Below are 14,535 nucleotides of genomic sequence, written 5' to 3'. Positions count from 1 at the left end.
AACCTCGTCTCTAGTAAAAATTTGTGTGCCTGTGATTCCAGCTACTCAGAAGGCTGAGGCAGGAGAATGGCTTGAACCTGGGAGGTGGAGGTTGCAGTGAGCCGAGATGGCACCACTGCACTCCAGCCTGGGTGACACAGTAAGGCTCTGTCTCAAAAAAACAAAAACCCAACAAAACAACAACAAAAGAAATATCCCCATTTTTAAACACGGGGTGGCGTGAAGTAATTGGCCCCTGGTCCCAACTATGAGGTCCTTGAAGGGAGAGTATCCTTACTTCATGTCAGCAGCCACAGGTTCGTTCCTGATCCTGGCCCGGCGCAGGGAGTTCACTGATGTCGGTGAAAGAAGCCAGGGTCCGGTTGGGTTGTGGGCGTCTGTGAGGTGTCCCTTGCCCAGTTCTGAGACCTCTAGGTTTATTCCTGCTAAAGCCACAGAGGTGGAGGCAGATGTGGGTGGGGCCTTTGGATTCCGAGTCCTGAGCAGACGCTCAGGTTGTGGGTGAGCCCCACCTGCCCCTGCTGCCCTTCTCGGGCCCCCTCAGGTCCCAGAGAATGTGCTGCTTTGTGGATCACTGGCTTCCCATCTATGACTGCATCTGTCCCTGGTCGCTTGGCCTGAATAGCCTCTGTTTATTGCCTTCATATTGTCGATGACTCTGGCTGGAAGCAGGAGGCAGATGCCAGCATTCCCAGCCCAGGCAGCAGCCTGGGAACACCGGCTCTCATGCTTCCTGGGCTGTTGAGAGGCCATCGGAGGGGGGGTATGGATGGGGCCCACAAACGCTGTTATTTCCACACCTCCTTCTTACTGAGGGAGGCATGTGGGTAATGAAGCAGATGTGAGCAGAGCTGGGGGAGGGACGCAGTGGCGGCTAATCCAGGGGTGGCTGCCTGACCCACCCTTGAGGCCCTGGCTGCGAAGGGGAGTGGGTAAAAGCTTCTAGAATCCCTCGAGTGTCTGGGCATGCAGATCCCCTGCCCCCTCCTCGCAGCAGTAGCTCTCCTCTGTGTTCCTCTTTCCTCACGTGTCAGGGCAACAGATGTAAGTCAGGTGCGTTGGCCTCTGCACCTGCCAGGAGAACAGGGAGAGTCCAGGGCTGGGAAAGATGGATGCATGTGGGCACCATCCTCTACCAGAGCCCTCGTGATCGACAGAGACGACCACAGATACCAATGCCAATTGCTTATATGGATTCAGGACTTGCTCACCAAGTTCCCCAGAAGGGAGGGGAGTGGAGGGGACAGGATGGAACCCTAGCCCCTGGACTTGGGCTTTCTGCAGGGAGGGAGGTGGGCTTGTGGGGCCATATAAGATGCACCTGCCTGTGCATCACATGACCCGGTGGTCCCGGGTCCCAATCTTAGGAAATGTTGCTAGGATAACGGGGATGGCGACAATAACAGCATTCAATAGCATGGTTCCACTTGGTGGAAACATGGAAATGTTGAGGTCAGCCTGCAGGCAGCAGAGGCAGGAGACTGAAGCGGATGTGGAGACAGAGGCTCTTTCAGGGCGGCAGCCATGCTTCTGTGCAGAGGAGGGTGAAGGTCGTGGGGTGGGAAGCTGGGGAGCTCGATGGCCGCTTGCAACCGCACAGAGCGGCTGTCTTTCATGGCTCACGCCAGAGACCCGGGGAGCCAGGCACAGAACGAGGTTGCCTAAAGCAAAGCCCTCGTGCCTGTACCCGGCAGCACTGGGCTTCTGGTGATGAGCTTTCCCTTGCTCTCCCCTGAGGATGGCCAGCTCTGTTCCATGTGTTGCCCTGGTGGGAAGGGCCAGCGGCTGAGTGTCCACTGCGGATGCCAGCAGTGGCCTCGCAGTCTGTGCTGTCTTCCAGGCAGGAGCGTTGCTCCCAGCAGTGGTGACCACCCATGACTCAGGGCTGGCGTGTTTCATTGGGGGACAGAGACTGGAACCACTCGGGCTTGGGGGGCAGAGGCAGTCGCTGTAATTTTCCTCAGAGCAAAAGAATAAAGTGCATGGCTGGGAGAGGAGGGGACAGCGGCCTCCAGGGCCAGGCCCTTCAAGGTGCAGGGTCTTGGGGCACCGCCACCCTTCCCTCTGCTGCACCATTCCCCCAGCCAACCCTCATCTGTCCTTCACTGTGAGTTGCTCCGCCTCTGTCTGCCCTTGTCCTTATTTCTCTCTGCGTTTCTCCTTTTGCCTCCCCTATGTATTTCCCAGCCTGTCCCCCGGGACTTGCAGTCCTGTGCAGAACCTTTGATGCAGCGGCAGCTGTGCAGCGTGCTGGCTAAAAACGGAGCCGCTGTCGCTTGCCAGCTGTGACTCATTCAGCAAGTGGCTTCCCCCTTTGTGCCCTCAGTTTCAGCATCTGTGAATTGGGGTTGATTCTCCTCCTGCCCATCTCCTAGCCCCATGCTGTGTGACCCGGCAGCCAGGAGCCACACACATGTCACCTGAGCACTTGCAGTATGGCCACTGTGAATTGCAGTGCAGTAGCTGTGTGTCCCAATGAATGAGGGGCTTTCTCCCAGCCTTCATGGACCATGCGGAGCCCGACTTCCCGGGCTCAAAATCCTGATAGGTGACTTCATTTTTCTGTGCCTCACTTTCCTCATCCGTAATTTTTGTTGTTGTTTTTGGCTCTGTCTCCCAGGCTGGAGTGCAGTGGCGCTATCTTGGCTCACTGCAACCTCCACCTCCCGGGTTCAAGCAATTCTCATGCCTCCGCCTCCCAAGTAGCTGGGACTACAGGCATGTGCCACCAAGCCTGGCTAATTTTTGTATTTTTAGTGGAGACGGGGTCTCGCCATATTGGTCAGGCTGGTCTCAAACTCCTGACTTCAGGTGATCCTCCCGCCTCGGTCTTCCAAAGTGCTGGGATTATAGGCATGAGCCACCGTGCCTGGCCCTCATCTGTAAATTGAGGTTGAATATAGTATATACTTTTTTTTTTTTTTTTTGAGACGGAGTTTCACTCTTGTTGCCCAGGCTGGAGTGCAATGGTGCGATCTCGGCTCACTGCAACCTCACCTTCCGGGTTCAAGCGATTCCCCTGCCTCAGCCTCCTGAGTAGCTGGGATTACAGGCATGCACCAACACACCTGGCTAATTTTGTATTTTTAATAGAGATGGGGTTTCTCCATGTTGGTCAGGCTGGTCTCGAACTCCCGACCTCAGGTGATCCGCCCACCTCGGCCTCCCAAAGTGTTAGGATTACAGGCGTGAGCCACCATGCCCGGCCATGAATATAGTATATACTTTTTAGGGATTTCATGAGAATTAATGAGTTAAGGCCTGGAAAGCCCTTAGACCACTGTGCCTGGCACAAGGTGGGCCCTCTATTATCGTTTTTTCTTTTTTTTTCTTTTTGAGATGGTCATCTCTGTTACCCAGGCTGGAGTGCAGGGGTGTGATCACAGTTCACTGAAGCCTCAACCTCTGGAGCTCAAGTGATCCTCCCACCTCAGCCTCCTGAGTAGCTGGGACCGCAGGTGTGCACCACCATGCCCTGCTATTTATTTAAATTTTTTTAGAGATGAGGTATTACTATATTGTCCGGGCTGATCTCAAACTCCTGAGCTCAAGCGATCTTCCCGCCTCAGCCTCCCAAAGTGCTGGGATCACAGAGGTGCACCACTACACCTGGCCCTGCCTCCGTTTCCCTTGTGATGGTGACTGTGTCTGGCTCCAGGCTAGGAGCTTGGAGAGATGAAAAACTGCGGCTCCCAGCTGTGAGAAGCTGCAGGAGAGACTTACCAGCAGCCTGTGGGGCAGAGTGGAGGGCAGAGCTGAGGGGGGCATGCAGGCGTGGTGTGACCAAGGAGACCACATGGAAAGGGGCCTGGGTGGAGTTTGATGACAAGAAGATGGACTTGGGCGGAGGAAAGTGCCTGGGTCCTGCAGCTCTGGCAAGACGTCACTCCTGCGTCATGGTTCCCAGCCATCCTTTGTGACCCCTCTGGGATGGTGAGGAAAGACTCTGGACACATGTGCCACCTGGGAGGGGAGGTGAGGCTCCGTGGCCTGCGTGGAGGTGGGGAAAGGGCCTGCCTCTCTGCTGGCCATTGCAGCCAGGTCCCCAGAGGAAGCTTTTGTCATCACGGTCCTCAAGAAGTGGGGGCTGATCTGCAGCTTCCCAGCTCCTGACTTGAGCCAGACAGTGGCTGCTCGAGGCTGCAAGTCTGAGTCCTCTCGGCGGCTCAGGCCTGGGCGTTCTGCAGCAGGCATTGCTGGGCGCCGCTGCCCCAGGCCCTGGCTGCTCTTCTCCACTCCCTGCACCCTCCTGCACGCTCGCTCTCCCTCCCTGCAGCCTTGTGAGGTGTGGGAGCCCACAGGGGCCAGCGGCTCATCCTCTCCTTGCCCTTCCCACCCCAGGTTGGATCCATGCCGTCTACACCCCTGTAGACTCTTTGGTGTTCGGCGGAAACATCCTGCACAGCTTTAACGTGCCCATGCAGCTGCGGATCTACGAGATCGAGGACAGGACGCGGGTAAGGAGGTTCCCTTCTCTCCTCGCGTGCGCGCCCGGCCCCTGAGCTCTGCCGGTGCTCGGTGTGTGGGACAGGTCATGCTGAAGTCCTCCACAGTTCCCCTCTCCCTCCCAATTCCTCTCTCAAGCTGGCTTCAGTCCTGGTTCTTCAGGGCGTGGGGCAGGGGAATGCCTGTAGGAGCCACACCCGGAGGCCCTGGAGTTTCTGTTCACCTCCAGGTTGGGGGCAGCCAAAATCCCCTTGTGGAAGAGGAAGTGTCTCTGAGAAAGCACCGTGAGATTTCAGGGACCTGCCTTTTCCTCCTTCTCACGTGGAGAAAGTGGTGTGAGGGATTAGGGGGATTTGGTCGCTGTTGTTTGGAGGATGGGTGTGGACCTTGGAAGGGCCTGTCCTGGTCTGAGGTCAGGTCTTGGCTATATGTTCTCCCAGGGACCCCAGATCTGACTGGGGAGGAAGCCTGAGGAAGCCAGTGCCTGAGTCCCCCTGGGTACTGTCTCTGAGATAGTCTCCATGTCTGCTGAGGACGTCTCTAGTTTCCTGGGGCCGAGGCTTTTCTCTGCCCTTGACAGGGACAGTGCTAGTTTCCCAGACGTCAAGTTTCCCTCACTCACCCCATGTCCTACGACCATGGGTGGAGGCTTAGGTAACTGATGTGTGTCCTTCGCTCCACAAGTGTCCCCTGAAAAGGACAAGTGGCCTGAACATGCCATGGCCTTTCTCATGCTAGGACTTGATCACGTGTCCCCAGGCACATAAGACAGGTCCCAAACTGGGTCAAAACTGAAGACTTGGGGCCGGGCGCGGTGGCTCATGCCTGTAATCCCAGCACTTTGGGAGGCCGAGGTGGGTGGATCACTTGAGGTCAAGAGTTCGAGACCAGCCAGGCCAACATGATGAAACCCTGTCTTTACCAAAAATACAAAAAAGCTGGGCGTGGTGGTGTACGCCTGTAGTCCCAGCTACTTGGGAGGCTGTGGTGGGAGGGTCGTTTGAGCCCGGGAGGCGGAGGTTGCAGTGAACCCAGATCACGCCACTGCACTCCATCCTGGGCGACAGAGCCGGACCTGTCTCATACTAAAAAACAAAGAAACAAACAAAACCCAGAGACTTGGGGTAAAAAAGTCCCATTTCTTGTTCTACTTGTTCCTGTTTTTTCAACACAGCTATTCAAATATTCATTTTCTTTTATTTAAATTGAGATATAATTCATATACCCTAAAATTTACCATTCAAAGTATACAATTCAGTGGTTTTAGTATCTTTATAAAATTGTGTCATGATCACCACTAATTCCAGAACATTTTCATCACCCCAAAAAGAAACCTTGTACCCACAAGCAGTCACTTCCTATGTCTCCCCACCTTTCCCCTGGCTAGCCCTAATTTATTTTCTATCTCTGTGGATTTGCCTATTCTGGACATTTGATGTAAATGGAGTCATTCAACGTGTGGCCTTTTGTGTCTGGTTTCTTTCATGTAGCATAATGATTTCCAGGTTCATCCACATTGTAGCATGTGCCAGAGCTTCATTCCTTTTCATGGCTGAATAATATTCCATTCTGTAGCCAGACCACACCATTTCTTCTTGGGATTTGCTTCTGAGATGGCTTTTTGCCCCAGTGAGGTGTTGCTCTGCATAGATCTAAGGAGAGGTCTCACAAGGGCACCTGCTCTGTACCAAGCCCCTGTCTCTCCTGGTCTTGTTTTCAGGCCTTGGTTTTCACAAAATCACATACATGAGCAAAGCATTAGCTGCTGCCTTTGTATCTGAACATTGAACAGTCCCGGCATTGCGGGCCCATGTCTGGGGGTTTCCTGGAGACCACCTGGAGTTGAGTTCGGTGGTCAGATGTTGCGAGGCATGTGTACCTCTGCAGATTGATACGTGACGCCTAGATCTGCAGAGACCTGGGTCTGGGCTGGGGCTCCATGGGAGACCATCGTTTTGTGGACTTTTTCCCCTCACCTCTCTGTGGCCCACCATCCCCATCCCACCTGGGGAAGGCCAGCCCCCACCCTGGTCTGGAGGAGCCGCCCCATGCCGTTCAGGAGAAAGGCACTTTTTGGATATAAGCGGTCATCTCACAGTCTGGGTCAATGCTGTCTGGGGCTCCGGCCAACTGTTCTTTGGCCTGTCCTGGAGTACAGGCCAGTTTGTGCACGAGCAGACGTGTGGAATAGAGATGGAGAAATCTAGTGGAAGTCAGGCCCACGACTTTCCAGGCAATTCCTGAAAGCCAGAGTCAGGCTGGGATTTCTAAAGGCTGTGGCAACTTGCTGGACAACCACCCCGTCCCCCTGGGAATTCAATTGTAAACTCAGTGGATTTGGGCCCCATGGTTCCCTTAGGAGCCCAGCTCCCTTCCCCCACCCATGACGATTGGCAGGGTGCTGGCCGGACCCCTGAGCATCACACTGAGCTTACGTGGAATATCACGTCCTCGTTGAGAATGGCAGGTCCCCTCCCCCACCGGGGCCTACTGTCCCTTACCCTGAGTGGGCACCCCATCTGGTTTCACCGAAGCAGGCTGGCAGCGGGGGCTTGGGGCAGACTGGGCTGGGAGCAGCGGCAGGCTGTTTAATCTGCTTTGATTTCTGGTCTTGGGAGAGGGACTTGGCTACGAGGCCCAATTGTTTATGCCTTAGGAGCCAAGGCAGACAAAAGGCACTGGGGAGAGAATTCTGGAACCAGATAAGATGCCAGGGCTCTTTGTCAGCTCACTACAGCTTCATTCTTTACAGCCCTGAGAGCTTTCTTAAGAAGGTTATGGCCATTTAAAAATACTGTTTTATAGGCTGGGCATGGTGGCTCACGCCTGTAATCCCAGCACTTTGGGAGGCCAAGGCGGGCGGATGATCTGAGGTCAGGGGTTCGAGACCAGCCTGACCAACATGGTGAGACCCTGTCTCTACTAAAAATACAAAAATTAGCCGAGCATGGTGGTGTGTGCCTGTAATCCCAGCTACTCAGGAGGCTGAGGCAGGAGAATTGCTTGAACCCGGGAGGCAAAGGTTGCAGTGAGCTGAGATCGCACCACTGCACTCCAGCCTGGGCAACAAGAGCGAAACTCCATCCCCCCCCTCAAAAAAAGTGTTTTAAGAGTCCTAAAACATGGCTTTGCCTGGAAACCAAATGCAGGAGGTGGGACAGAGGGAACTATCAGTCAAGTCTCCAAGCTCCATGGTGTGGCTTTGTCTTAGAAAAAGAATTTGCCTGGCCAGGCGCCGGTGGCTCACGCCTATAATCCCAGCACTTTGGGAGGCCAAGGCGGGTGGATGATCTGAGGTCAGGAGTTCGAGACCGGCCTGGCCAACATGGTGAAACCCCATCTCTACTAAAAAAATACAAAAATTAGCCAGGCGCGGTGGTTCATGCCTGTAGTCCCAGCTAATCGGGAGGTTGAGGCAGGAGAATTGCTTGAACCCAGGAGGCAGAGGTTACAGTGTGCTTAGATTGAGCCACTGCACTCCAGCCTGGGCGACAGAGCGAGACTCCATCTCAAAAAAAAAAAAAAGAAAAGAAAAAGAATTTGCCTTTGTGGCCCAAGGTGGGGACCCCTATCTAAACTAGGGAACCCCAGGGTTCCCTAGGAAGCTGTGTCTTACCTTCACCATTTAAATTTTTCTGGCGAGATGATAGGTGACCCCATCCTGCAATGTCACTGCCCATGAGGTGGCACGAACATATACAGGTGTTTGGGGACTGGTGGATTTCCATTCCCCAACCCTTGTAGATGAAATCTCCCCTTCCCCTCATCCTGAAGCTATGAAGAGTGATGGAAGAGTGACAGCAACGAGTGGATATGTTGTGCATTTGATACTTAAGACAACATCTCGATCATCACTACATTCTTTTAACTTCAGTTAGGTTGATAGGGAATAGGTATGGTCCAAATGATCATTAAACTGGCATCTCTCTTATATTTATCTTTTATTTATCTTTCCCCCCCTCCCAGTGGCTCTAGTGAAAGCAGCCTTCCCAGAAAAGGTAATGCCGACACGCCCCATTCCCTTACAGCCACTGAATCTATTTGGAAATTGCAAATAATTGACCTTCCCTCTCCCCTTCCCCCTACCATTGGACTTTTTTTTTTTCCATTGATTTTTTTTTTTTTTTCCAGGAGAAAAACAAATTGTAGGACACTTCCACCCACTCTCACATTTTGACTTTTTCAAGTCCTTGAGACCTGGGAGTTCTAGATACACTCGAGAAACCTTTTGTTGTCATCTCCTGAGGTCACTCAGCTTGAAGATGACTTGGACCTCCGAGGAAGGGCTGAGGCCAGATGCCGCTGAGTGGGCCCTGAGGTCCTCTGGTAGATGGATGACCTGCAGGCTGGGAGCATTGCATGCCTTGTGACTGCCTTGCCTTTTGTTTTGGACTGACGTTGGTTAACTCAATTTGGTGAGGCTCCGAGTCTGTCAACAAATAATGTTGAGCAACCATATGTTTAATGTCCCCAGGCATGTGGCTGAAACCTTTTGAAGGCGAAGGGTGGAAGGCGACAACCTGTTTGTAAGTCAATTCTTTGCAAATTTTTGTTTCCCGCAGTCCTCTCTTGGAAAAAAAAAATAATAAATAAATAAAAATTTGAATTCCTTCATCAGCATTTGTTTTCACCCAGCTGGTTTCCCTTGGGTTCAGCAACAAAGAAGGGAGACTTATCTTTCCCTCCTGAAATGCAGCCCCCTCAATTTTTTTCCCCTAATTTAGAAAGATTCCCAGGTGGTCATGGTGTCCGAGCAGAATGGCTCGGAAGGTGTCAAAAAGATTTGAAAAGTCAAAACCGACTTCAGAGTTTTACCAATCAAGTCTCATGTCAGGAAATGTGGATGAGGTCTGTCCGTCCTCAGCTTGCTTTTTAAGTACTGGTAATTCGTTCCAAAATCTTTTGTCCCTTTCTCTTGAATAGAGGTGGGGCTGAGGTCCCCTAAACCCTTCTTCATAGGAAATCAAGGTTTGCTTCATGCCTAGGAGCCCCTCTTTTTTAAACTCCAGAGGGCACCGATGTAGTAACTATGAGAAAAGATGACTCTTCTCCCAGCACTGAAACTGGGGTTCTCAGGAAAGGAGCTGGAGCCAAGGAAACCGCTAGATGATGGTCCCCACTCCGTGCATCCCCCTGGGGGCTGAAGAGCATGTGGTGGCCATGATCCCATTCCAAAGCATTCCATCCATCAGAGGCAGGCAGAGCCCAGCACCCAGTGTGCAGGCGGAGAGAGGAGGCCCAGCAGTGGGAGGAGGCCTCGAGGCCAGGAGCTGAGTGAGAGCCAGGACTCTCAGAGATGCTGGGTTTGGGCCTTTTCCAGACGGGCACTTTGAGAAATGCAGGAAAATAGCATTTTAGGGCAAAAGGAGAACGGAGGTCTGCTTCTAGTTGTCTTTGTCCCAGATGGGGAATGTCACCTGTTTATTGTCAGCAGAGAGCAGGGCAGTGGAGGTGGGCAAGTGTGATTTGGGGAGGGTGGGAGAGTGTGATTAGGGGGTGGCAGAGTGTGGTTGGGGGTGGGGAGTGTGATTAGAGGGGGTGGCGAGTGTGATTAGGAGGTGGGGAGTGTGATCGGGGGGTGGGGAGTGTGATTAGGGGGATGGGGAGTGTGGTTGGGGGTGGGGAGTATGATTAGGGGGGTGGGGAGTGTGATTAGAGGGGGTGGGGAGTGTGATTACAGGGGGTGGCAGAGTGTGGTTGGGGGTGGGGAGTGTGATTAGGAGGTGGGGAGTGTGATCGGGGGTGGGGAGTGTGATTAGGGGGATGGGGAGTGTAATTAGAGGGGGTGGGGAGTGTGATTGGGGGATGGGGAGTGTGATCGGGGATGGGGAGTGTGATTGGGGGATGCAGAGTGTGATTGGGGGATGGGGAGTGTGATTGGGGGATGGGGAGTGTGATTGGGGGTGGGGAGTGTGATTGGGGGATGGGGAGTGTGATTAGGGGGGTGGGGAGTGTGATTAGGGGGATGGGAAGTGTGATTAGGGGGATGGGGAGTGTGATTAGAGGGGGTGGGGAGTGTGATTGGGGGATGGGGAGTGTGATTAGGGGGTGGGGAGTGTGATTAGGGGGATGGGAAGTGTGATTAGGGGGATGGGGAGTGTGATTAGAGGGGGTGGGGAGTGTGATTGGGGGTGGGGAGTGTGATTAGAGGGGATGGGGAATGTGATTGGGGGTGGGGAGTGTGATTAGAGGGGATGGGGAGTGTGATTGGGGGGTGGGGAGTGTCAGAGGGGATGGGGAATGTGATTGGGGGTGGGGAGTGTGATTAGAGGGGGATGGGGAATGTGATTAGAGGGGATGGGGAGTGTGATTGGGGGTGGGGAGTGTGATTAGAGGGGGTGGGGAGTGTGATTGGGGGTGGGGAGTGTGATTGGGGGTGGGGAGTGTGATTAGGGGGTGGGGAGTGTGATTGGGGGGTGGGAGGTGTGATTAGGGGGATGGGGAGTGTGATTAGGGGGATGGGGAGTGATTGGGGGGTGGGGAGTGTGATTGGGGGTGGGGAGTGTGATTGGGGGGTGGGGAGTGTGATTAGGGAGATGGGCAGTGTGATTAGGGGATGGGGAGTGTGATTGGGGGGTGGGGAGTGTGATTAGAGGGGGTGGGGAGTGTGATTAGAGGGGGTGGGGAGTGTGATTGGGGGTGGGGAGTGTGATTAGAGGGGATGTGGAGTGTCATTAGAGGAGATGGGGAATGTGATTGGGGGTGGGGAGTGTGATTAGAGGGGGTGGGGAGTGTGATTGGGGGTGGGGAGTGTGATTGGGGGTGGGGAGTGTGATTAGGGGGTGGGGAGTGTGATTGGGGGTGGGGAGTGTGATTAGAGGGGGTGGGGAGTGTGATTGGGGGTGGGGAGTGTGATTAGGGGGTGGGGGTGTGATTAGGGGGATGGGGAGTGTGATTAGGGGGTGGGGAGTGTGATTGGGGGGTGGGGAGTGTGATTAGGGGATGGGGAGTGTGATTGGGGGGTGGGGAGTGTGATTAGAGGGGATGGGGAGTGTGATTAGAGGGATGGGGAGTGTGATTAGAGGGGATGGGGAGTGTGATTAGAGGGGATGGGGAGTGTGGTTAGAGCGGATAGGGAGTGTGATTAGAGGGGGTGGGGAGTGTGATTAGAGGGGGTGGGGAGTGTGATTGGGGGTGGGGAGTGTGATTAGAGGGGATGGGGAGTGTCATTAGAGGGGATGGGGAATGTGATTGGGGTGGGGAGTGTGATTGGGGGTGGGGAGTGTGATTAGGGGATGGGGAGTGTGATTGGGGGTGGGGAGTGTGATTAGATGGGATGGGGAGTGTGATTAGAGGGGATGGGGAGTGTGATTAGAGGGGATGGGGAGTGTGGTTAGAGGGGATAGGGAGTGTGATTGGGGGTGGGGAGTGTGATTGGGGGTGGGGAGTGTGATTAGAGGGGATGTGGAGTGTCATTAGAGGGGATGGGGAATGTGATTAGGGGGTGGGGAGTGTGATTAGGGGGTGGGGAGTGTGATTGGGGGTGGGGAGTGTGATTAGAGGGGATGGGGAGTGTGATTAGAGGGGATGGGGAGTGTGATTAGAGGGGATGGGGAGGGTGGTTAGAGGGGATAGGGAGTGTGATTAGAGGGGGTGGGGAGTGTGATTGGGGGTGGGGAGTGTGATTAGGGGGATGGGGAGTGTGATTGGGGGTGGGGAGTGTGATTAGGGGGATGGGGAGTGTGATTGGGGGTGGGGAGTGTGATTGGGGGTGGGGAGTGTGATTAGAGGGGATGTGGAGTGTCATTAGAGGGGATGGGGAATGTGATCAGGGGATGGGGAGTGTGATTAGGGGGTGGGGGGTGTGATTAGGGGGATGGGGAGTGTGATTGGGGGTGGGGAGTGTGATTAGGGGGATGGGGAGTGTGATTAGGGGATGGGGAGTGTGATTAGAGGGGATGGGGAGTGTGATTAGAGGGGATGGGGAGTGTCATTAGAGGGGATGGGGAATGTGATTGGGGTGGGGAGTGTGATTGGGGGTGGGAAGTGTGATTAGGGGATGGGGAGTGTGATTAGAGGGGATGGGGAGTGTGATTAGAGGGGGTGGGGAGTGTGATTAGAGGGAATGGGGAGTGTGATTGGGGGGTGGGGAGTGTGATTAGAGGGATGGGGAGTGTGATTAGAGGGATGGGGAATGTGATTAGAGGGGGTGGGGAGTGTGATTAGAGGGGATGGGGAGTGTGATTGGGGGGTGGGGAGTGTGATTAGAGGGATGGGGAGTGTGATTAGAGGGATGGGGAATGTGATTAGAGGGGGTGGGGAGTGTGATTAGAGGGGATGGGGAGTGTGGTTAGAGGGATGGGGAGTGTGATTAGAGGGATAGGGAGTGTGATTAGAGGGGGTGGGGAGTGTGATTGGGGGTGGGGAGTGTGATTAGAGGGGATGGGGAGTGTCATTAGAGGGGATGGGGAATGTGATTGGGGTGGGGAGTGTGATTGGGGGTGGGGAGTGTGATTAGGGGATGGGGAGTGTGGGGGTGGGGAGTGTGATTAGAGGGGATGGGGAGTGTGATTAGAGGGGATGGGGAGTGTGGTTAGAGGGGATAGGGAGTGTGATTGGGGGTGGAGATTGTGATTAGATGGGATGGGGAGTGTGATTAGAGGGGATGGGGAGTGTGATTAGAGGGGATGGGGAGTGTGGTTAGAGGGGATAGGGAGTGTGATTAGAGGGGGTGGGGAGTGTGATTGGGGGTGGGGAGTGTGATTAGAGGGGATGTGGAGTGTCATTAGAGGGGATGGGGAATGTGATTAGGGGGTGGGGAGTGTGATTAGGGGGTGGGGGGTGTGATTAGGGGGATGGGGAGTGTGATTGGGGGTGGGGAGTGTGATTAGGGGGATGGGCAGTGTGATTAGGGGATGGGGAGTGTGATTAGAGGGGGTGGAGAGTGTGATTGGGGGGTGGGGAGTGTGATTGGTGGGTGGGGAATGTGATTAGAGGGATGGGGAGTGTGATTAGAGGGAGTGGGGAGTGTGATTGGGGGATGGGGAGTGTGATTGGGGGTGGGGAGTGTGATTAGGGGGATGGGGAGTGTGATTAGAGGGGGTGGGGAGTGTGATTAGAGGGGATGGGGAGTGTGATTAGAGGAATGGGGAGTGTGATTAGAGGGGATGGGGAGTGTGATTAGAGGGATGGGGAGTGTGATTAGAGGGATGGGGAGTGTGATTAGAGGGATGGGGAGTGTGATTAGAGGGGGTGGGGAGTGTGATTAGAGGGGATGGGGAATGTGATTGGGGGGTGGGGAGTGTGGCGGGTGGGGAATGTGATTAGAGGGGTTGGGGAGTGTGATTAGAGGAGGTGGGGAGTGTAATGGGGTTGTGGGGAGTGTGATTGGGGGTGGGGAGTGTGATTAGAGGGGATGGGGAGTGTGATTAGAGGGGATGGGGAGTGTGATTAGAGGGGGTGGAGAGTGTGATTGGGGGGTGGGGAGTGTGATTGGCGGGTGGGGAATGTGATTAGAGGGGATGAGGAGTGTGATTAGAGGGGGTGGGGAGTGTGATTAGAGGGGATGGGGAGTGTGATTAGAGGGGGTGGGGAGTGTGATTAGAGGGGATGGGGAGTGTGATTAGAGGGGTTGGAGAGTGTGATTGGGGGGTGGGGAGTGTGATTAGAGGGGATGGGGAGTGTGATTAGAGGGGATGGGGAGTGTGATTAGAGGGGGTGGGGAGTGTAATGGGGTTTTGGGGAGTGTGATTGGGGGTGGGGAGTGTGATTAGAGGGGATGGGGAGTGTGATTAGAGGGGATGGGGAGTGTGATTAGAGGGGGTGGAGAGTGTGATTGGGGGGTGGGGAGTGTGATTGGCGGGTGGGGAGTGTGATTGGCGGGTGGGGAATGTGATTAGAGGGGATGAGGAGTGTGATTAGAGGGGGTGGGGAGTGTGATTAGAGGGGATGGGGAGTGTGATTAGAGGGGGTGGGGAGTGTGATTAGAGGGGATGGGGAGTGTGATTAGAGGGGGTGGAGAGTGTGATTGGGGGGTGGGGAGTGTGATTAGAGGGGATGGGGAGTGTGATTAGAGGGGATGGGGAGTGTGATTAGAGGGGGTGGGGAGTGTGATTAGAGGGGATGGGGAGTGTGATTAGAGGAGGTGGG

The 14,535-nt window shown here is 54.5% G+C and overlaps 1 protein-coding gene across 19 annotated transcripts in view; it reads left to right on the top strand.

Moving 5' to 3' along the window:
- KDM2B (lysine demethylase 2B) overlaps positions 1–14,535 on the top strand; it is a 170,068-nt gene that overhangs the window by 70,269 nt on the left and 85,264 nt on the right. For all 19 annotated transcript variants that reach the window (XM_063593729.1, XM_063593725.1, XM_055096262.2 and 16 more), the window contains one exon: positions 4,342–4,457. In XM_063593729.1, coding sequence (XP_063449799.1) covers positions 4,342–4,457 — 116 coding nt within the window. The remainder of the gene's footprint in view (positions 1–4,341; positions 4,458–14,535) is intronic.

Source organism: Pan paniscus, chromosome 10, assembly GCF_029289425.2.
Source record: "Pan paniscus chromosome 10, NHGRI_mPanPan1-v2.0_pri, whole genome shotgun sequence".
NCBI lineage: Eukaryota > Metazoa > Chordata > Mammalia > Primates > Hominidae > Pan > Pan paniscus.
The sequence above is the reverse complement of the archived record's forward strand: the minus strand, read 5'-3'. Positions and strand labels throughout refer to the sequence as shown.